This window comes from Teleopsis dalmanni, chromosome 1 (genome assembly GCF_002237135.1).
Source record: "Teleopsis dalmanni isolate 2A chromosome 1, ASM223713v2, whole genome shotgun sequence".
Taxonomy (NCBI): domain Eukaryota; kingdom Metazoa; phylum Arthropoda; class Insecta; order Diptera; family Diopsidae; genus Teleopsis; species Teleopsis dalmanni.
In genome coordinates this window covers 156,234,312-156,257,591 of record NC_051846.1, presented here as the reverse complement: position 1 = coordinate 156,257,591, position 23,280 = coordinate 156,234,312, and the positions used below count along the sequence as shown (strand labels likewise).

The 23,280-nt window shown below is 26.2% G+C and overlaps 1 protein-coding gene across 1 annotated transcript in view; it reads right to left on the bottom strand.

Moving 5' to 3' along the window:
* Nucleotides 1–439: 439 nt before the first annotated feature.
* Nucleotides 440–23,280, bottom strand: part of LOC119666523 (serine-rich adhesin for platelets) — a 113,368-nt gene continuing 90,527 nt past the window's right edge. The window contains exons 4-7 of the mRNA XM_038075806.1: nt 19,063–19,236; nt 10,141–10,438; nt 7,075–8,175; nt 440–516 (exon numbers count right to left, since the gene is read on the bottom strand). Coding sequence (XP_037931734.1) covers nt 7,085–8,175; nt 10,141–10,438; nt 19,063–19,236 — 1,563 coding nt within the window. The 3' untranslated portion in view covers nt 440–516; nt 7,075–7,084. The remainder of the gene's footprint in view (nt 517–7,074; nt 8,176–10,140; nt 10,439–19,062; nt 19,237–23,280) is intronic.

Here is a 23,280-nt window from a genome sequence, read left to right as displayed (position 1 = left end):
ATATAATATAAAACATACAATGCATATATGGATAAACAAATTTTATTACTAAACATTTTACAAAAAATTTATTTTTTTACCAAAATAACTATTATAATTTTGAATGTATTTCTTCAGAACCAGTGCCGATAATATTTTGAACTCTATTTTCTTTCAGTGTATTTTTTTCCTTCTTACAACAGATAATGTAAATTAAGCATTAATAGAGCAAATCAGTTTTTTGTGTACCCTCGCTATAGGCGATTGTGAGATCATCATTTGCTGGCTTCAAAAATTTAAGGCTGTCATCGGGCTCTTCATTATTAAAGTCCTCATTATCACCGTTTATGCCGCCTTTTATGCCGATGACACTGCCAAGTTGGTTACCATTGCCATTATATACATTGTTTCCATTTGTAGTTGTAGGGGTTGCGCTATGAACGGGTCCAATGCCATTTGGTGCACGTGTTATGCCTAATTGAAACGTATTATCAATAGGTGCTTTGATGGGAGTGTATAAACCAAGTGGCGCCGAGCCTGTATCAAATGAAGAATTTAAAAAAGAGAACATATGTAAGTTAACATGTTTCATTAAAAAAAAATATATATATAATAATTTTATATTTTGAACACGTGGAACATGTGAAGTGGTTGTGAATAAATATTGTACAGTGTCGGAAAAGTTTCAGATTTCATAGCATTAATTTAGATTTGAGTGATTAAATTTTAAATTCAAGTGTAGATCTTTTATATCCTCTGTATGTAAACATATAAATTTTTTGTAGAACCGGTTGGTTCTATTATTTTAATATTTAAACAATGTTTCTATATATGACTCTTATGTCTATACATTCTCTAAATGTGTAAAAGTGATTCCTTATCCATGGTTTTATGCGCTATTAAACTCCTTGTTATTAGTGATTTTTGAAATAGGTATAGCATTTTTCCATTATCATCGTACACAACTTAAATGAGTTGTAGTGCTGGAAATTCTTTTTGAACTAATGTCAATATCAAATTGAATATATTAACTATAACCAAAAATATTAAGCACATTACATAAAGTAAAAATTTATTATAAATTATTACCTTTATGGATTAACCTTTTCTTCGTATAGATTGGAATGGGACGCAGCCTTTTTTCCATATAGATTGGAATGGATCAATTTTTTAGAAAAATTTATGTTCGATAAATCGTTTCAACAAGTTAGAGATAAATTTCAACAGACAACTAGTAGTACTTGGATATTTAAGTTGTTCTTAATGTTCGCGAGGTTTAAGGGCGCTCACTAAGATTGAAGCTAAGAAATTATAGTAAGGGTATGTTGTGTACTGACATTTCAAAATATCCGATGGTAGTTGCTCATAAAAGTGAATTAGAATGTATATGTTATAGTTCACAAAGAGTACGGTTAAAAAAAAGAGAAACGCAACCGAAGAAATATAAAAATTTATTCAGGAAAGAGATGGTAGAATAAAGACCAAAAAAAGGATAGATTGATTTATACAACCACAAAGGTATGCTTTTCATACAGCATACCTTTTTTTACAGATTACAAATTACAATACATCGCAATTATAAAACTAGACAATAAACTTATAAAATATAAACAGTAGTAATATAAAAGGCAGTAGAATCGAACAGTTAAACCAATACCTCACATTGAAAATGATTGGGACGATAGTAATGAAAGTAATGAAATTTAGTCTTACATTGTAGTTCACGCCTCATGTAAACGCATTACTTATATTATAAGTATTTAATATAATATGAGAATGTGGAATGCGCCTTTTTTAACTTACGAAATAGTGTTTCTCATTAGATTTAAGCTTTGAACACACGAGAAGCGCTGGCAGGTATAACAAAATAAATGTCATTTTAAGTATAATTAGTAAACAATTTGGTAGCAGTAGCAGACAGAAATATATTAGAGTCGCATATATTGCTCCTTAGTCCTAGGATTGAAATTATTTTTCAACTCCCCAGAGTAAATGAAAATTTTTATTCTCTCTGCGTTTTAGGTTTATTATGCCTCTGCGTTTTAGGTTAGGTTATATCGGTGATCCCAAGAGATCTACTTAGGCCTACCGATTCATTGTGTCATTTAGAACCTTTCGCATAGTTTATAATGCTATTCAAGAGAAGGTCTTGAAGGTCAATTCGCCAAGATCCTGGATGGAAACAAAGATGGGGAATAGATGGGACGCACTTTCATTGTCCTCTCCACAATTGTGGCAGGTATGATGAAAAGGGAGATTTAATCATCTAGCATGGTTCTTCTAGCATTTCGCGTTTTAAACAGCGTACAATTTTGGGGTAACATTATGTGTTATACGGTTTTAGATTTATATATATTATTCACGTTATATTGTAAAGTTTTTACTGAAACTTTTCCGATACTCTATTATTCCTTTTAAAGTAGATTAAATATTTGTCAATCACTGCTTTCATATATTTAACTTATATTAAAAGCAACAATAATCGACGATCACTTGATCGATCGCCTACTGAAACTTTTCCAACACTGAAGTTTGTGATTATTTCTAATAACATTTCAATTTGTTTATATATGTTATTATGTCTAAATTATGTGTAATAAAAAAATTAAATATTTAATTGCGTTATTAAATTAACGAATTTTAATAAAAATTTATCATTTACAAAAATTTGCTTAAAAATTAATTCTTTTTAAAGCCAATAAATAGTAGATTTTAATAAAAAGCACTTTGTCTTGTTAATAATAATTATTTTATTAAAATTAAAAATCCTTTATTGCTGTTTTATTAAAAAATTCTATATTTCGACTCTCTTTGAGAGTCATCATCAGGAGCATGGTCTGATGATGACCACACTTTTGATGATGCTTCCCAAAGAGAGTCGAAATATTGAATTTTATACTAAACAGGAATAAAAGATTTTTAATTTTATTGAAATTAAAGTGACCTATAGCCAGCCAGCTAATAAATAAACAATAAAATCATTATAGAATACAGGTCGATAAACAAATTTTTAAAGTTTAATATTTTATTAATATTAATAATATTTCTTTATATCATTAAAAGCATGTGTGAAGCTAAATAAAAACCTATTAGTTAGTTTTTTATTTTTTATTTAATTTAACACAAGCTTTAAATAACATAAATAAATACTGTTAAATAAATATGAACTGGCCACTATTCCAATTAATAATATTTACTTTTATATATTTCGCAACTAATTAATTTAATGTATAAAATATATGTAAGCAATTTCATAAAAACTGTGTTCTAGCCAAAACATTTGGGTAAAAATATTGAGTAGCAAAGGTTAGTGAGGTCGGTAGCTGGATGGGTTGGTGTGGATGAGTAAGTGAGCGAGTAGCTAGAAAATTGGAAATGAAAATGTATTTTGTAAAGGTAAAATATTAAATTGTTAAATAAAAAGTTTAAAATAAGTTAGTTACCTCAAACAAACATCATTTTTGCTACGTTTACGAATTATTTTCAGTTTAGTTGATTTTTGAGTTTGATTTTAATTGAATTTTTGATTTTTATTTTTGTTTGATATTTGGTCTATTCGATATGAGAAATGAGGAAATATTAAGGTTTTTACGTGGATTTTATTAAAGTATTTTTTTTATATATATAATTTAATTATATATGCTATTATGTATATATGTGTGTGTAAGTGATTATAAAAAAGCGGTTACTTTTAACTATAACTTGTATTTAGCATTATAGATGGGCGTTACACTACAGCACTACATTTTACAAAAGTTGTTGTTGTTGTTTTAGCGATTATTGTTTAATTGTTGCTGATCAGTTATTGTTGTCAGTTGTTCAACATTGTTAAGAATTTTTTTTTATTTTTATTTATAAAAATATTTTTTTTTGCATTTTAACTTTTTTGGCATTTCAAAGATTTGATTTTTTATTTAAAAAATGTTTTTATTTTTTTTTTATTTTGATTAGAAAATGTTTAAAAATTTAGGCACACATACACACACGAAAAAGTATTGGTTCTTTATGAATAATTTTTCAATTAGGTATAATTTATTTATTTTTTTATTATTATTAAATTACATCTGAAAAATGTATAAAACAAAGAAATTCATTAAAAGTAATTTTGGCAAGGAAATGAAATTTAATTTACAAATATAAAGGAAATTTAAATAAATTATAGATTTTTAATGTGGATGGATAATTACGGAATTATATTATTTTATATAATATTTTTATTTTTTTGTTACTTAAATTTCCTTATATCACAATTATACCAAAGACTTAAAATAAAATTAATTTAATTAAATTTTTTACAGCTTTTCTTTTACAGTCGAATATGCAAAACAACAACAAATGTTTTTTTTTAATTCATCCTCGGGGAAGGATTTTCAATGCAAGTTTCAAAATACAACATATAATATGTTTTGTATATAGTATTAGACACAATACAAATGCAATAGATAGTAACAAGAAGTAGGGAAGTCTACATGAGGCAATGTTTTTATTTCAAAGCTAATGAGGTAACGAAAATCTAATGAAAAATTACTTATAAAATTATATTACATTAAAGTTAATTCAAAATGTAATATATTATAACAATTACAATGCTTATACAATAATTTTATATCAATGAAACATTCGTTATTTCATATTAATTAAGAATTATCCTTTAACAGTTGAAAAATTTCTATTATCAGCAATTTTAATGGAGCAATTAAAAGCAATTATTATATGTGATAAGTTCAAGTTGCCATTGACATATAATAAAAAAGTGATATATCACTATTTTTGAAAGCAGATATTCAATTTGGTTATATCGATTTATAAATAAAAGGTATAACTTTATTTTTGTTCCACCTAACTTAATTACTCAGTTGGAAAACATGTCTTCATAAAGACAGCCTGGAGGAAAACGCCTACATCAAGCGGTTAAGTTGCAAATTAATTTCTATTTTTTATGTTTACTTATGTTTAATATTAGTACTCACAGCAACATATTTTATTTCAGTAGGTTTCTTAAAATTTTTCTTGTTTATATGTGCACTCTATTTTTATTTAAAAATATACTCTGAAACGTTAGGTGGGATGTTAGCACAGGTAATTGTTGAAATTCTAAGGTCCAATTTTACAGTAGTGACTTAAGTATTTATAATGACTGAAGTCATACTGAAATCATCAACTTTGTTGATTTGACTTAAGACAGTTTCGAGAAAATTGGCTAAAAGTATTTCTACAATTGTAATCCTATAAAATTAGAAGAAGAAAGTAAAAAATCTGTTGACAAATATTTTTAAATTTAATAAAATTTGTCCGGAAATTTTGTTTTATCTTTAAATAAAATTTTACCTACAAATTTGTGGGTCCTTTAAGAAAAAATTCTACATTTTCAAAACCAAAAAGAAAAAGAAATGAAATTATGATAAATATTTATTTACTAGCTATGATAACACCATAGTATTTTCAATCGATTGTGCGGGACCATGGGCGCATACCCATTTCTTCGATGACATTTGGTTAATTTTTTCGAAAACCTTTATACATTTAAATACATTGGCCTATAGGTATGTCTTCTTGTTCTCAAAACGTCTTCGATCCGTTTTCAATTGAAAACTTCAATACAACCCTATGTTATCATCGATATAAGTCTTATATACTTGTTATGGATAATGAGGCTGCGCATTAGTTTGCTCATAGCGTTAATCTGGACACCTCAATGTACAAACACAATTTTCATTGTAATCTCTAATGTCTATTATCCGCATAAACCTTGAAACATATTTTACGGATTATTTGTATCATTTTGTATTATGGTAAGACTGCAAAAAAAATTGCAGTAATAAATAATAAAACGCTACAATTAAACAATATTATTATAAAGTTGTTTATAATTTATTTATTAGTAAATCATTACTGTATGTGGTATTCTAATGACTTATTACTTGAGTTTAAGTGGACTTTGATGTACAAGATCTTCACTCTAACCTAACCCAACCTAGGCATTACTGCGTATACTATATGCTTATTAAAATAGATATTTTTTAGTCTATTTCAGTAATAGAGATGAGCATATAGATTCAATATTTCTATTGTTACATACCAATTATTATTTTAATTACTACCGACTGCATTGAGTTGTTCACTGACAATGGTATAAATGTCCTACGAGAAAATAATTCGGAAGTGGGCAGAGTTATTATTAAGCTATCCACATAAAGGATGTCCAAAAACTATATAAACATCAGAAGTCGTTGCAAAAGTACAGGATAGGGCTTGGAATATCATCGAATCACTGATATTGTATTTATTTTCTAACTAATTGAACACGGTCTGTCGAATTGAATCAAAATTGTTTAGATCAATCAATTCTATCAATTCATTGATCTTAATCGTTAAATATTAATTAGCATTACACATACATCACTGATAGCAAGATCAGCATAGTAGATTCTTCAAATAAAATAAGAAGAATGTGTTAAATTTAGAGTGATGTATTCTCATCTACTTTATCTGCTTGCGCTCTGAAACGTCAAGAAACGAGTACCTTTATTAAAGCGTAACAGCTTTGCAAATTTGAAAGAAAATATTTTGAAAGATTATATAGAGCATAAATATCGTTCAGGTAATACTCGGAGACTTTTTCAGGAATACTACAATAGCTTTTAATAATAATATATTTTATTTTTTATATATCTGTTCACAAGATAACGAATTTTTAATTGATTGTAGTAGAATATTTCGGATTATATGAATCATTACATATAATAGATTTTTTTTAAACAAAAATTATGAATATTTAATATTGTTCAACAAAATATTTTTTTTTCATTTTCATTGAAAACAGTATTTAGGGTTCTAAGGAGAGGAATAAAAACTACTGAGTTAGTAAAATGTTAGTATACCATTTTATCGATATGAAAATAATAACAAAACCAATACTACTTAACCACAAGCTCTAAAAGTCTATAATACCCTTAACCTTGTTATTTAATATTACAATTAAATTATTTCTAACTACATACGAATCAAGCTTTTACGTGTAATAATTATGTACACATATATATATATCAATATAATTATTCACTTAACATATCACAAGGTGAAACATATAATTACATTTATATATTTAAACAAAATACAGGGTATTTCCGGGAATTCGCGAACGCAGTAGAGTACAAGATGCATTTGACATGGTTAGAGGTGCAGTAGAAGTAGTAGAATAATTAGAATTATTCGAATTAAAAGCTGAGTTGCTTGTGCAAGTTGCTGAAGAAAGAGTTGCATTAGTGGCAGTAGAAGTAGTGCTAATAGTAGTAGAAATAGTAGTATTTGTATTAGTAGAAATAGTTATAGCAGAGTCAATAGACGGTAATTTATAGATTTTTAAACTCTTTGTATTTGTATCTTGGCAACTGGTTTGATTACCGAAAGAGAATGAGGCACATCTCTGTTTTACCATATTTGTAGTACCGATATTTCGTACTAATTTATTAGGTGTAGTAAATGTAGCAGATGTTGTAGTATTTATGCTGTTGCCACTGGAGTTATTACAAAATTCATTGCTACGTGTACGTGTGACGAAAGAAGATTTTGATTCTTCTAAGTCATTTTTTAAGAAACATGCGTATTTGGGTTTACTTAAAACGGTAGGAGTTTTACGATTTGTTTTAATTTCGGTATTTGTTGTTGTTTCGAAAATATTTGTAGAATTGTTACCAATTGGCAAAATTTTTAATGGCGCTTTATGTGAACTTGCCAGTTTAAAATCGTGTAATATCGGTGGCTTATAGTTGGGTACTAAACGTTCGAAATTTGTTGGTCCCATTATTGTTGTAGGCTTAGTTTTAAAATTTATATTCGTTGTAGTGTTGTCTCGTTGTAACACGGACTCTTCTGTTTCTAGTTTAATTTGTTTAGTTTTAGGAACTTCTGTTGGAATATCTACTTGTGACTGATATTTAGATGTAGGACTTAAAATCGTATTGGCAGAATCTGTTAGCATTTCAGTGCCTCTAGGTAGAGTTGTGTTCGGCAATAGAAAAGGTAATGGCAGATTTGTAGGACGTTGTGGTTGCTGTGCAGGTTTTTCAACTTGTTGTAGTTGTTTGAACTGTTGTCGGTTCTCTTCTAACTCGACTTGTTGTTCCTGTTGTTCGCTTTGCTGTTGTTCTTGTTGTGGCAGTTGTAACATTGTACCCATTGCTAGATTTGGGTAATCTGTAAAAATTTTTTTATTTTCAAAAATTGACAAATGCCCACAATATTATACATTTTTACAATCGCATTTGAGCAATAAAAATTTCAAAAACTCGGAGTTGGTGCGGACGTGTATGATGATCGTGTTTGAAGTGGCTTAATTTAATTTGTATGAACGAATTTATATATTACCAATTCATTTTATAATTTATATATATGGTATATAAGAAAACGATTTTTTTGCTTTTACAATGTATTTGTGTTGCATCAAACACGTTGTATGTATTATTTAAAATAAAAAATAGTAATTAATTGCATACATTAGATTTGCAGAATAGTAAAACAAGGCATGATAGATGGATGTAATTATATGATATATTAATTTTGATACCAATTTTTTTCTCACTATATAGGATCTACGCTCTTAAACATTAATTAATAATCGTAATTTTGTTAAGACTTTTCGCAAAAGCTCCTAGAAGAGTATATATGGATAAATTACGAATTACCTAAGCTTTATTCCTGTTTGTGTTACAAACGATTATATTAGAATTTTAGAACGAGAATTTAAAAGTGGCGCAAAATTATTAAATATTAAATTAATTTTAATATATTTTATATTTTAAAATATAAAGGATGTTTTTTTTTATCTAAAATGGACATTTTTAATGGTTATTTTTTATGCCTTATTTTAAGTTAAAAATAATAATATATTTGTGTAATCGGGATTTTAGTTACAGTTATATACTATAACTATATATACTAAGTACTGTATACTGAAACTAGTTATATATTACATATTTAACTATAATACACAAGAATATTTTTTTTCCCGGCTAAGAAGAGTAATTACAATTCAAAACTTTTAATTTTCAAATATTTTATTAATTATAGAACATCATGTTACATATATTTTATTATATCATACATAAAGAGGTTGTACATAAAGAGGGAGCAAATATCCAGTGGTCATGCCGTGTCTTAGTATGTCTCATAAAATATAGTTTTTTATTAAGATAACATAACATCGTTTTCTTTAATGTTCAATGTTTAATTGTATTTAGTTTATGCAACATGTTTGATACATCAACAATTTTGTTGGATGAAGAACTGAACTTCTATTTTATATCCTAGACTAGCAGAAATGATTTGTATATACATTTTACTTTTGAAAAATGAGCCAATTTCTAGATTCAGTGTTTTTTTTTTAAATAAAGGATTGGGTCTCAGACTAACAAACACAATTTAGGAACAAACCTGCAAATTTTATTAAATTTTCGAAATGGTGTTGTTAAAAATTTAAAAACTTTGTTATTCTTATTAAATTTATATTGCTTAAGTTCACCGAAGCAATCATGAGTTCGTATTTCATCATCAGAACTACTCGTATTACCTGAAAAAGAGTAGTTTTTACCATTTAAGCAATTCTTCCACTAAGAGTTCAATGGAAATTCTTTAACATTGATTTGTTGTTGTCTTGCTATATTGAACTGTAAAGAATTATTTGCCAATTTTTGATATTTTGCCTGATTTTGATATTATTTTTTTTTTGATTATTGTATAGTTTTTTTTTCTTCTTAATTTATTAATTTCGTATTGCCAATTATAAAATTTAATGTTTTTTTGTTAAAAGTGCAGAAAAAATTATAAATAAATTGAAAAAAATTTAAGTAATGAATTGCAGAGATAGACAGATTAAAGTAGAAAATTGTGAAGCAAGTAAGTAATAAGAAAAACATTGAAACAGCAAATAAAATGTTTTATTTTTAGTTTTTTTTTGCTTTATGAAAGAACTACGAACATTTAAACAAATCAACACAAATAAACAATCAAGTTAACACAATGAACAATTTGAATTGAATGAAAACTTTAAAACAAACAAACAAACAAACGAACGAACAAACAAACAAACAATCTAACTAAGTAAAAACAGCTTAAAATAATTTATATTTATAATTAATTAATATTAGTTAAAGAAGAACTTACCTAGTGGCAAATTACCCAGTATATTTTTAGTTGGCGTGTTTGATGTATTTACTGCTGCATTGGTAGGTGCAACATGTTGTGTTGGCAATGGTATGATTTCATCGACCGCAACATGATGATGACGATACGCGGGGGAGTCGGTAACATCGTCTAATGATAGATCTAATGATAGATTATCATAAGGATTTATTAAGTCATCATCAGTGCATTGATCATTATACGAATCATCTAGAATTAACGATGCCTCAGAGGGGTATTCAAATGTGGAGGTAAGTGTATCATTGAATTGTACATGATGCTGAAAATATAAAAAATATATTTAAAATTTATAATAATATAAATAGTGATCTTAAATAATAAAATCTAAATTTGTAAGATATTTTAATATAGAAAATGTTTTATAGCAGAAGATATCAAATTCATTGAAAAGTAAAATAAATCATCACTTTTCCTGCTCTTATTGCTATTGTTTTCATTATTGTTGTACAAAATATACGTTTAAGCGCAAGAGTATGAATGTTATATATCAAACAGTTTCATACTAATATGAGTTCTCATTCGTTTATTATTTTTCCTCACTTTTATCGTAGAAAAGTTAAACAATAATAAACAATTTTAATATCTTGGAGCTACACTCAAACTTTATTTCTCATCTAGTTTATTTACGAAGAAATTTAAGTTCAATATTTTACCCATAGTTACGTTGTTGAACACTTCTACGATAAATACTAAATAATTACCAAATATATATCATAATATTACCATATATGTAGATATGTTATATATGACTTCTTGAAACAAGTTAAAGCTTTCATTAAATACAATTTACTATATAGCATCAGTTAACAACTAGAAAGGTGGTACAAAGACTTTACTAAAAAAAAATAGTAAAAAAATATTACAAGGCTCCAATAACAAGTTGATGGTTAGAAAGTATAGATCATACATCAGTTTATTGTTTCAGTTAACTGTTTTTTCTAACTTTCTTTATTGAAGAGTTACTTCAATGATTAACTTTGCAAATTATTGAGAAATTTATACTTTTAATATTCGTTTTTCCTAAACCTCATACCGTCATTTGAGTTCTACAAACTAGGAGTATATATTTGTATATTATCTTACAATTAAAAAATCAAGAATTCTAATCACTGAATTTTAGTAAATATTTTTATTGGAGAGAATAGCATTATGTTACTTTAATAAATAAGGTAATCGAATATTTTTAATATAATTATCAAGATATCGGTTAGACACTATATGACTTATCTTTTTTGTCTTCTTTAATCCACAACCAGAATTTCTTGCCAGAATTAAAAAAAAACAGCAACTATGTAGACCAATCAGTTGTTTAGTTGTTATCTAATTGTAGGCGGAACGAGTCAAACTTATAGTTTGACATATTTGCTCGACTTTAAGTCAAATAAAGTTATACATCAGATCTGGTTAAGAACATGTTGCAGTTGAAAATGTTTATGAAGGGGTTTTTTTTAGGAACTTACGGTTCTAGCTATATAATTTAAGAGCTATTTAAGTTCTTTAACTCCATTTATTTTAAATAAAATATATATTAACACTATGAGTAAGACTACCTAGTGTAGAGTAATAAGGTATTCACATAATAAATTTTTTTTCTCAGGGTTTCTCTCAGGATTCAGTTGGGTAGTAAGCCGGTTGTAATATTTGTGATTTGTTGTTGAATTCTTTGTAAATCATTGTAACTATTAGGTTACTATGTCATATCGTATTGTGGTGAGCTTATAGTTCATATATATAAAATCACTGTTTTTTTACTAGAATTTTTAAGATTTCTAGATTGAATTAAGAGTTGGAGTCCTAATAAAGTATTTACTATGCATAAAACAACAACAAATTCTAAACAACAACGATGTTGACCTATATAATATATGATTTTATGTGGGAAATTTTTTTTCCATTGGTTTATTTATTGAATCTTTCTTAATAGAAATTGACAAAAATTTGCGTATCCTTAAAAACTAATATGTATGCTATTGAGCTAGGGTATTAATATTTATCAATGATTTTCTTTTAAGTCGATTTAGTGCAGTTGCAGAAGATAAATGTCGAACAGGAGGATTTGGATGCGACTTTAGTCTCTCTCAAAATTTAGGATGTGCAAATTAAAATTTTTAAAGTCAGTTAAAGATTTCAAATATAACTATTTGCAATAAGTGTATATCCACAGAAGAGTAAGTGTACTTAGTACCAGACAAAGTCTGGTATGAAACTTTAGTAAATGATGTTTAGGATTTTTCCTATGTTCCAGAGATAGAGCGACGAATTTAATTCAGTTTAAATACTTTTAAAAATATGATTTTATTTTTAAATATTTTAGAAAAAAACTCTACAAATTAATGCAATTCACATTTATAGTGTTTTGTTGTTATCATTGCTATTAAACAAATCCGACCCAAATAGAAATAAATGAAAAAAAAAATATATAATAAAAATAGACTTACTATAATTAAAATATTAATAACTAAATAGACACATTGACATTGATTTAAATGCTAATGTTACAATTTTCTGAGTATTAAATTGCAATTTATTTATTGGCAACAAAAGTGTACGATTAAAAATTTTTTAATAATTTATTATTGTATAAGAAGAACACAAAAAAAAATAACAAACTATTAAATATTTAAGCATTCAAAAAATGAAGTTGCTATAAAATTTAAATTAGGCCAAAATATCGCATTAATGACAACGACTGCAGGCCGAACACCAAACAAGATACAACTAGAAATATTAGTAAAAGTTCGATATAAAATGAATGCAGTTGGAATTTATAATGAAAAATAGTTTTGTATAACAACCATAAGAAAGTATTGCGTCACATATTAAATTGAAATAAAATTGAAATCGAAATGAAATTGAAAGGTGTTAACTATGACAATTTATATGTGAAAAGAAGAAATAAAATTATACATAAACACTGACTAAGCAGGTTTCGAATCTTGGATACGAAACCAAAGCTTTCAATAGTATTTATAAAGTTAATCGATGCAATCTAACGAGACATAATCAATGCGTATAAAATAATAGTAAATTACACAATAATTTATATTGAAGCCAACGAACAATATCACACAGTTGAAATATACAACAAAAATTTTAATGATAATGCATACAAACAGATATCTCTATATATGTTTAAAGAAATGTTCGAAAACATATACAATATCTCGCTATCAATACAGAAAAATACACAAATAAATCCAATTAAATGCGATTTGGAAATAGAAAATAAAAAATGAAGTGCGTCAAAGATGTCGCCACTTGTATTAACACAATTTCGTATGGTTTTTGTTATTGTAAACAATTGTTTTTCGATTGTTTTGGGAACAATGTACATAATGGCCATATTTCGTTGAAACGGTTTTCAGACCAAGTATGGTTTCCATACTTGTACGGAAATTATAATAAAAAATAATAAAAGAAATATTCGAGAGCTATGCTGTGTTTGGATACATAAAATACGTACAATGTCAGTCCAACGAAAGGAAAATATGGAAGTAAAACTACTAAAGAGTGTAGATTATTAGAGTCAATAGTACTAGGAAGAAATATTTAAGCATATAGCATGCTTGAGGAGAGAGTAACGTAATATATATTATAATAAATGTAATTTTTGTAATATTAATTATGATAAATGTCTCAGGATTGTATTTGAATTTTACTCTATTGGGAAAGGATACCAAGACCATCACAATCTAAAATGCATTTAAAGAGTTACAACCTTAAACGCTTTAAACATTGCATAGAATAATTCAAAAATAACCTAAGATTATTGACCGGTTACTGTAGATTGAATAATCATCTAACGAAATTAGGAAATCCATTCAACTCAGACTGCAGAGAAGAGAGAAGAGCGAGAAATTGCATACCATATGCCTGGGAAGTTCTCGGCACTGATGTACAAGCGGGTATTGCATTGATTATAGGTATTCAAGACTAGGAAAGACAGGCTGTATATTGTCTTTCATTAAAGAAATCGGACTTGGAGAAACACTCTAATCCGACTAAGGGGCACAATAGGTCTTTTAGGTCGCAGTGCAGTACCTCTTTTCAAATAATATATAAAATAATAATTTGAATTTTGTATTAACCGTATGTTATATGAATAAAATTTATATGAAAAACGAAGATCAAAGAACAATAATAAAACTATATGTTTCAAAACTATATGATTATCGTAATAAATCGAAATGATGTTTTCAAAGAGATATTCAAAATATGATTTAACAAAGAACAAATTATTTAATAGGAATAATTAAATACAAAAATTATTTCTAAGACCACTGATGATGGGTATTTGGCAATACTCGAAACAGCTGTATGGTCAGCCAAAAATTCAATTAAATAAGATAATATACAAAATAAAATTTTTGTTGTTGTAGTTCATTACTGTTCGAAAAACCTTTTTATGAAATAATTTTAAAGAACTTGAAACAAAATATACGATTTAGTAGAGGTTATCTAAAATCGTAAGCAATGACACATTAAAAGAGAAACTGACAATTTTATGCTAAAAAAATAATAAATTGTAATAGTAACTTGAATAAATTGTAAAAAAGCGATGTATACTAAAATATTGTATTGTAAAATACAATGAAAGTTATCGATTTCAAATAATATTTATTAAATATTATTAACAAATATCACTAAATATTATATCGTTGTGCAAATGACAATTATTGTAAAAAATGCTCTTTACAAAATACTTTCAAAACTATTTTACGTAAATTAATTGTTATTATTATTGAGGCACATTATTTTTAATTTATAATTAAAAATATTTAACTTTTATTCAACTCTATCCGAATCTTTAAATGCAAAAAACTTATTTATTTAAGGAGGAATACAAATTTTTTTAGTAATATATTATTATTATTTATTACTTCAAATAAATCGTTTTAAAAATTTATTTTTGAAAGTGAGGTATTATTTGTAACTAATATTTTTTTTATTTTTTCTCTATATTATAAAATTAAAAAATATGCAGTAAAGATCCTAGCTGCATCTATAATATCTTACTAATAAAACTTATAAAACTAAATGTAATTGAATATCATTGATATTGCCAACAATAAATTTTCTATTATTGAAAATTTTCTTTTCCGACATTTAATAATATTGTAATAATATTACCGAATATTGAATATACATAAAAAAATTTAAAAACCTAAAAAATGTACTAAATAAATGTACTAAAATCTCTTAAAATCCGCGCCCATGCACATATGTCTTCAGAACGGAAGCTCGGATTTATTTTCTGATATTTCAGTAAATCTCAATAAAGTCACACAAAAAAGTCATAAATGAAATTGTGTCACTTATTATTAAAATTACATTTTTTTTACAGAAATTGCGCTCGCATAATATTTTATTTTCATTTGCTGACTTAATATGGAGATGTGGCGTAGAATTTTAAATAAAAAATATCTGATCTTTTTTCAGTTTAATTCTGTATTTGAAGCACATAGCAGACGTGCTGTCGTAAACAAAGGCGTGAAATTAATACTCAGTTTAGATTCCATAAGAAATACGTCAAAATAAATAATTTGATTTGTTTTATATTTACTGAAGTAAGTTTAGTTTAATACCGGTTCTTCGATGAACCTAATAATTTTTTTTATTATAAGTTTAATATATTATCTATTAAATGAAATCTATCATCTTACTTATTGCTGTTCTTCTCTCCTAAGTGGAGCATAGAGTCAATTCTATCTATCTATTAAATTATTCTTATTAAATTTGGATCAAAATATAATATATAATTTATAACATAAGAAACAGCAAAAGCAATATTGTTTTTTTTTTGTGGATGGATTCTTATTCATCCTTATTACGTTATGGAGCTTCAAATTCACAAACAGAATTCTTCTTCGTATGTCATCCTCATCCCCCAATAATATCTTTCAATAAGACCTCAATAACAACAGAATATGCATACGTAATGGCAATAGATTGTTATTGTGCTTGATGTTAATATTATATTATATGTCATCCATATATGTTTTGAAATAATATTAAAAATTGTACATAATAAATAATTAAGGAGACACGTTTAGTTTCGATAGCCATCTTATGTTGGCGAGAGATATGCTCATTGCATAATAGAAAATTTTGATGTTGTATAACGTTACTTCTGATACCTTAACTGATCAAAAGCTCTTGATATAGATAAAAAAAATGGGAAATCTAATACACAGAAAAATTATAGAAATATTGACTACATAACACTACCTCCGGTACTTTAATTGGTTAAAAGCTTTTGATATAGATAAAAAAATAATATATCAAATATACAGAGAACGTGGAGAAACATTGGCTTGATAAACTTTAAATAAAAATTCATTCAATCTAAATTTTAATATTAAATCCCCGACTTTTATGTTTTCAAATTAAGCATTAAAGTTTATTATTTCCTTATAATTTCCAATAAACCAACTTCCGTTTTCTAAAGAAAATAATTATGCAGTGGACATTTACAAAAGTTTTTTTTTGGAAATTGATAATAATGTGAGATCTCATAATGACGAATTTTTTAGTGTCGCATATAAATAGAATATTTGATTTCGAACATTCAAACAATTGCGTTTAATATATGTTTCAACAATTAATATTATTGTAGGTATTTATAATACCAAAAATACGGTAAACAACCTAGTAGTCAAAGTCGATCGTCTCAGCTCATAGAAATAATCTAATCAAACAATATAAAAATATTGTAATCTCATAAAAAAAATGTGAAAAACATTTTGTGTATGAATTAAAATTATTTTGATATGATGTCATTAATTGGCATATGTCAAATTAATAAAAATTGTAGACATATATGAATGATTATAATAAAGGAATGACTGTTCTCATATGTATACAATGTCAGTTGATAAATGATTGAATAAATATTCAAAACAACGATGTTTTAAAATAAATTCTATAAGCATTTTTGAAATAAAAAAATACAGATTCAATTATTTATATATTATTAAAATTGTTATTATATCACTACATGTTATGAACTCCAAAAAAAAAATAAACAATTTTTTTTTAATTTGACAATAAATTTTTGGAAGGCTTAATATAATTTTATCGAATCTCCTGCCACATGTTTATGTTGTTGTTGTTGTGATTTGAGTTAGTGCTATTGCGCACTTTTACTCTATTGTGGCTGGGGGCTTATCCCTGCCCCAGACTAAACTTGAACTATACTAAAATCATTATCGTTTATTTATTTTTTAACTGATGACGGACCGTAGATTAACATATATTCATGTGCGTCCTGAGGTGGACTTATAAAACAAATAGAATATTATCATTTTACAATTTTAAATTTCTATACGATAAATAATAAAACGGCTATTTAACATTGATATCATACCTCTGGTCAACATCTCTTGTAAATAATAGAGGATTATAACTTTTAAAACATTTCATATTTTTTAGTATCAACAAAATTATATTTATATTGTTTATATATTCTAATAAAATGGCTTTAAAAGCATTATAATTAAAAATTTTTAAGACTTATTTTGTTATATAAAACAATATAAAACTAAAACTTTTGTAACTTGCTAAAAGTCAAGCCAGTGTAGAGGCAGATTTAGTAACAAAAAATCTCTCTGTCTAAAAGCAAAATTAATTATTTATTAACAGAATCATACGAATCATTAAGGTCTATAGAAGGGTTCGAACAGTAATAAAGAAGCAACAACAAAAATTTGATTAATTTATTGAAATTTGATTCATCATACAACGCTGTTTAGAGTACATATTACCAAGTACTCAATACTCAGTACTGATAGAGTTGAACGGTCAGCCAAATTTCAATAAATTAATCAAATTTTTGTTGTTGCTTTTTCATTACTGTTCGAACCCTTTTAGTTTCTTTTCGTCATTAGACGTGTCACATTCGACAAAAATTCAATAATTAAGACCTCTAATTAAAAAAAGATCAAGATGATAAATAGCATTGATCTTTTGGGCTTATTAAATTGTCATTGAAAAATATATTATATAATTATCGATAAATTTTGAGTTTTATAGTATGTCAGTATGTTATTGTTATTCTTACAAATTAAGAATTTTCATTTTCTTTAGATTTTACATTAATAAATACCATTATGTTTTAAAGACATAAGTATTTTTCTCAATTTACATATATATGAAAAAAAATTCATTCAGTTCGCATTTTACAGAACGAAATATATTTTCAAAATTTAAATTTATTTAAATTTAATTACACTAATATTATTTTCTTGTGTGTATGAAGATAATTATCCCTACATTTCCCATATACGGTATTACTATAAATTTTAATTTATTTTCAACACTTTAGGTTATTCCAAATACTCTATGCAATTGAGTAACCCATAGGTTTATATAGTTTCGTATAAGGGTAGCTGTTTTCGTGTTGGTATAAAAACAAAACCCATATGTATGCCTAATGGTAATGATGGTAATGATGATAATAATAATAATTATAATCAGTAGTACTGAATACTTTGGTCTCTTATAACTTTCTAATAAAAATATTTTTTTTATTTTTTCAATACATGACAAAACTTAATTTTTTTATAATTGTATATAATAAAAAATATTTATTTAAGGCCGTAAAAATTCCTAAATTATTTCCTAATTTTACAATTTCAATTTCTTGATCTGATCCAAAAAAGTAAATGTAAATAATAAAGTAGAAATTATTTACGTAGGTGTTTTTGAATACGTTTTGGTAGATATTTTCGCCACATGAAGTGCGGTGAAACAACAATAAAAAAAGTAATTAATAACTGTTGGAGCGCTACTGGCACATGTTTAACTGTCAAATTGACAGTTTTCAGTTAATGATATATTATACAAGATATGTGATACATAGCATAAATATCGGTTTATACATACCATTGATTCTTTGGATTTCTTACGAATACTAGATTTTCCATCAATAACGATGTTGGCATTCTCAAACTCCACATCACATGGTGACGGTGGTCCCATGGAGAATTCATCATAATCACAATCTGTGGATGTTTCTAATGAGACATCACCAAGTAGGACAAAGCCAGACTCATTCGGCTGTAAAGAAGAAATATTAAAAGATTAATATTGATTTGCTGTAAATAAATAAATTAATTTTTTATAAAAAAGTAACTATCAACAAACAAAAAAATAATTAAAAAAAAAAACAGATTCGTGCGGCCGTAAAATAAAAAAAATATATTAAAAAACTTAAATTGATGTAAATAAATAATTAATTTTTCATAATACAGTAACTTGTACAAATCATACAACCCATTGACATATGTACTCTATAAAATGAAATACAAAAAATAACTAAAAAAAAAATAGATTGATCTTGACATCTTAGCCTGACAGTTGTTCGGGCAATGTCAACAGCTGTGAACACTCCATTGGCTTACTGTCATTTTAAGCAATTGCTGATGGTGGTGCCGCACACTTGAGCGGTTCTTTTACTTTAATTTTGCTTAATTATATTTAACAAAAAAGCAACCAGAGTACCCTCAAGCGTATAATAACACGCTAGCAACAATTGAGTTAGATACACAGTAAGTACGACTATGACTATGAGTACAAGAGCATGATCGATATATAGTACCATATGTACTGGTTGTAGATGGTGTAGACGAGTTTCTGTATTTCATGATCTTGCAAAATCTAACCTTGCTTTGTTTAGATACTCTTGTACTACAGTTTATAAATTTGTTTTTCTTTTGAATTGAATTTGCTTTATTTTTTCAGATTTTGCATGTTCATGTATGTTTATATTATTTTACTTGTGATTTTGTTTATTTTTCTCTATAATTATGAATATAAATGCTTATTGTGGTGTGGGGTAATAAATATAATCCGCATATATGCACAGTAATAATTATTAAAGGGTACATGTATATAGTATTAGTTATTCATTACCATACTGATATATGCAGGAAAGTGTAATGATCTCACACAATTGTGAACTTGTCAGTCATTTATTTTTTATTATTTATTAAAAAGCATTTATTTTCATTTTATAAAAACCATAATCACATAAACATAAATAAACTTCAAATATTTCAAGTCCATTTGCGTTTTAATCCAAAAACAAATTTATAAATTCTTTTTTAAAAATAAAAAGTTTATTTAAAAAACTGCCTGTTTTTAATTACAGTTTTTGTAAAGGGAAAACAGATTTTTTTTTTATTAATTATACTCATTTACACACGTGTGTAAAAACTTTATTACTATATATTGCATATATATACATACATAAATATATGTATCCATTTTATGCATAGATAGATAGATATGATATTGCCCAACATATGTAAATGCATTTATATCTATTCATGGAAAGATAGAAACGTGCATTCGAACATTTTTAAAATATTTTGCTTTGAGCCCAGTTTGAAGTTTTTCTTTTGTTGTTGGTCTGTTGTATCTGATTTTGACACGTTCAGTGACCGTTTTGATGCTTATACATAATGATCGATGCTTTTGTATATTTAACTTTGAATTGCTGAATTTAGTCGTTAGGTGAACACCACTTAATTTTCTAAAAAATTTTTTACATTTTTTCATTTTTTCTGTGTCAATAACCTTTCAGTGAATTTCGTTTAATAGTCATATTTTATATGTTCATTAAATAAGTATTCTTTTTAGTATACGTTATTATTGAATATTTATATTTTAGCTTAAAAACATATTTTCCAATTTATTATTTATTAAAATGAAATTTGGAAAAAAGTATAAAATACGGCTGGTATCGCAACATTTTTTTATATTTATTATTTATATTTTGCAAAGCAAAACCAGTCTCATTTTCTAATTTTTCCTAAAAATAATTTATAATAAAATTATAACGAAATAACGAAAATGAATTTATGACGTTTAATTCATTAACGACCACATTTGTTGCAAATATATTAACAATTTTGTCCATATATTGAACATAAATTTAATTCAAGTAGAAACGACGTTAGAAACCAAAAACATCTTATGTTAATATAAAGGTTTTTTAATACATATTTTCATATTTACACAACTAAAGAAATACATTTACTTACATAAATAATCAAAACTAGTTAAAAACAATAATTCTGAAACTATACTTCTAAAACTAAAGAGAAATTAACTTAAGTGCAGATAAGCGCTAATTTTGATTTCTTCTTGAAGTTCACAAGTCAAAAGTATAATAATAATTTGCTTATAGCTAAAAGCTAAAGGATGCTAGAATTAAGCTATGATAATCTTTAGTGCTATCGTATCTGCTGTAAGGAGCATATAGTAGAAAACGATATATAAATCTCATTTAAACATCTGGTTGTTTAGTATTAACAATATTAGATACAACTCTTCTCCAATTTTCATTTTATAAACTTTATTCGAGAAATTGTCTGTGTTTGAGAAATCAAGCAACAGGAGAGAACTCTTAAGAACACAAAGATTTTTTGTAACTGACTTTTTATTATCCATGTTTTTCACTAATCCATTTGTATCTATATCTTGACAGTAATTTGTTGCTTTAAGAGTATATAGTTACTAGTTTAATAATTAGAATAAAACATTTTATTTCTGTACTATAAGAAAACTACTTTCTATATATCAATTTAATTTTTTTATGTAGGAATTAAGTGAACCTAAAATCACGTAGCCCTAAAATTATTTCTATAATTTTAAATGTACATAATTAGATTCAGGAGATCCGTATTGCTCTTGAGTGAAGCATGTTCTTGTGCGTATTTTCCACAATTTTCAAACTTTTAACTTTTTTTTTTCTAATTTTTAACTCCTAATAACCATTTCTTAGCATGGAGTTGCATATGATAAAAATAAGGTCCGTTGTTCTTTCTTACAATCATTAGTAGCAGAAAAGTCGTTGAACGATTTTTTTAGTTCTTAAGTTCTGATGTAAATTTTCCAAAGATAGAATTGTATGCTGTTTAGCAAATTCAGTGTGGTTAAGTAAATATCCCTTACGAGATTTATTGGGGTAGCAACTATGTTGTTTTAAGTACAGAAACTAGCCTGTTATAATACAATGGATAAGACACTGTTCTTACATTAGACCTTATATGTACGAAGAAGTTAGAGAAGGAACAGCGTTCAGTTGAAAAGGCACACTTTAGTAAGACATTTAGTAAAACAATAAGTGAACACTTTTGTTTTAAATCTTTAGCATAATTTTTTTTTATTATACACATTTCGTACAATAATATAAATACGTGTTTCATTTCATGTTTGACTATAACTACTTCAATTGATAGAGTACTATCAAGCAGTTTTGTTATATTTTACAATAACTTTTACAAATGTCAAGTTACCAAAGGTTTAGTGCTAATTTAGTAGTAATCTAAATTATTATTAGACTACTAATTCGGGGGTATATATGATATGCTTACTTCGTTTAAGTCATCTTAGCAGGCCAGTTGTATTAGACAATATGGTGGGCTGTTTCATTTGGGTGTTGTTGTTACTGTTCTAGATGTTTTGTTACAAATTTTTGTATCTACAGAATCTACAGATTCGATCTTCAAGTCCTGATGAAGGTCAGCATTCCTAATGAACCACGAAGCGTTGTCTAAATTTCTTAGGGCGTTAATTTTGATATTTTGAATGAACGACATCCCCATAACTGAATTCAATACTTATACAACGAAGCTAAGAGTTGCCTGTACATTATTAATTTGTTGCTTAGACATTTCACAGTAGTCAATATAATTTTTGTATTTTAATTCTAGCTCTACTTGTTTTTTCTTTATGTGTTCTTTTCAATTCAACTTTATACCATGGTATGTAGCTGTATTTGAGTATGGTATTCGAGCATGGGGAGGACATCTTTGGGATAACGATTTTTTATTATGTTATTTGTGTTTTCTAACCACATTTTCTTACTTCTTAAAATTTTTGTTTAACTAATTATATTCAGTGTTGAGAGAATTATGCACAGTCATCGAAAAGTTTTACATAAATTTTGTTTTATAAATTAATTCTTAGTATTTGTGAATAAATTTAAAAAAAAATTATCTTTATCAGCAGTTTATACATGAAAAATATAATTATATTAATTAAATAAATCAAAAATTCATTAGCTCATATAACTACGTGATATCAAAATCACGG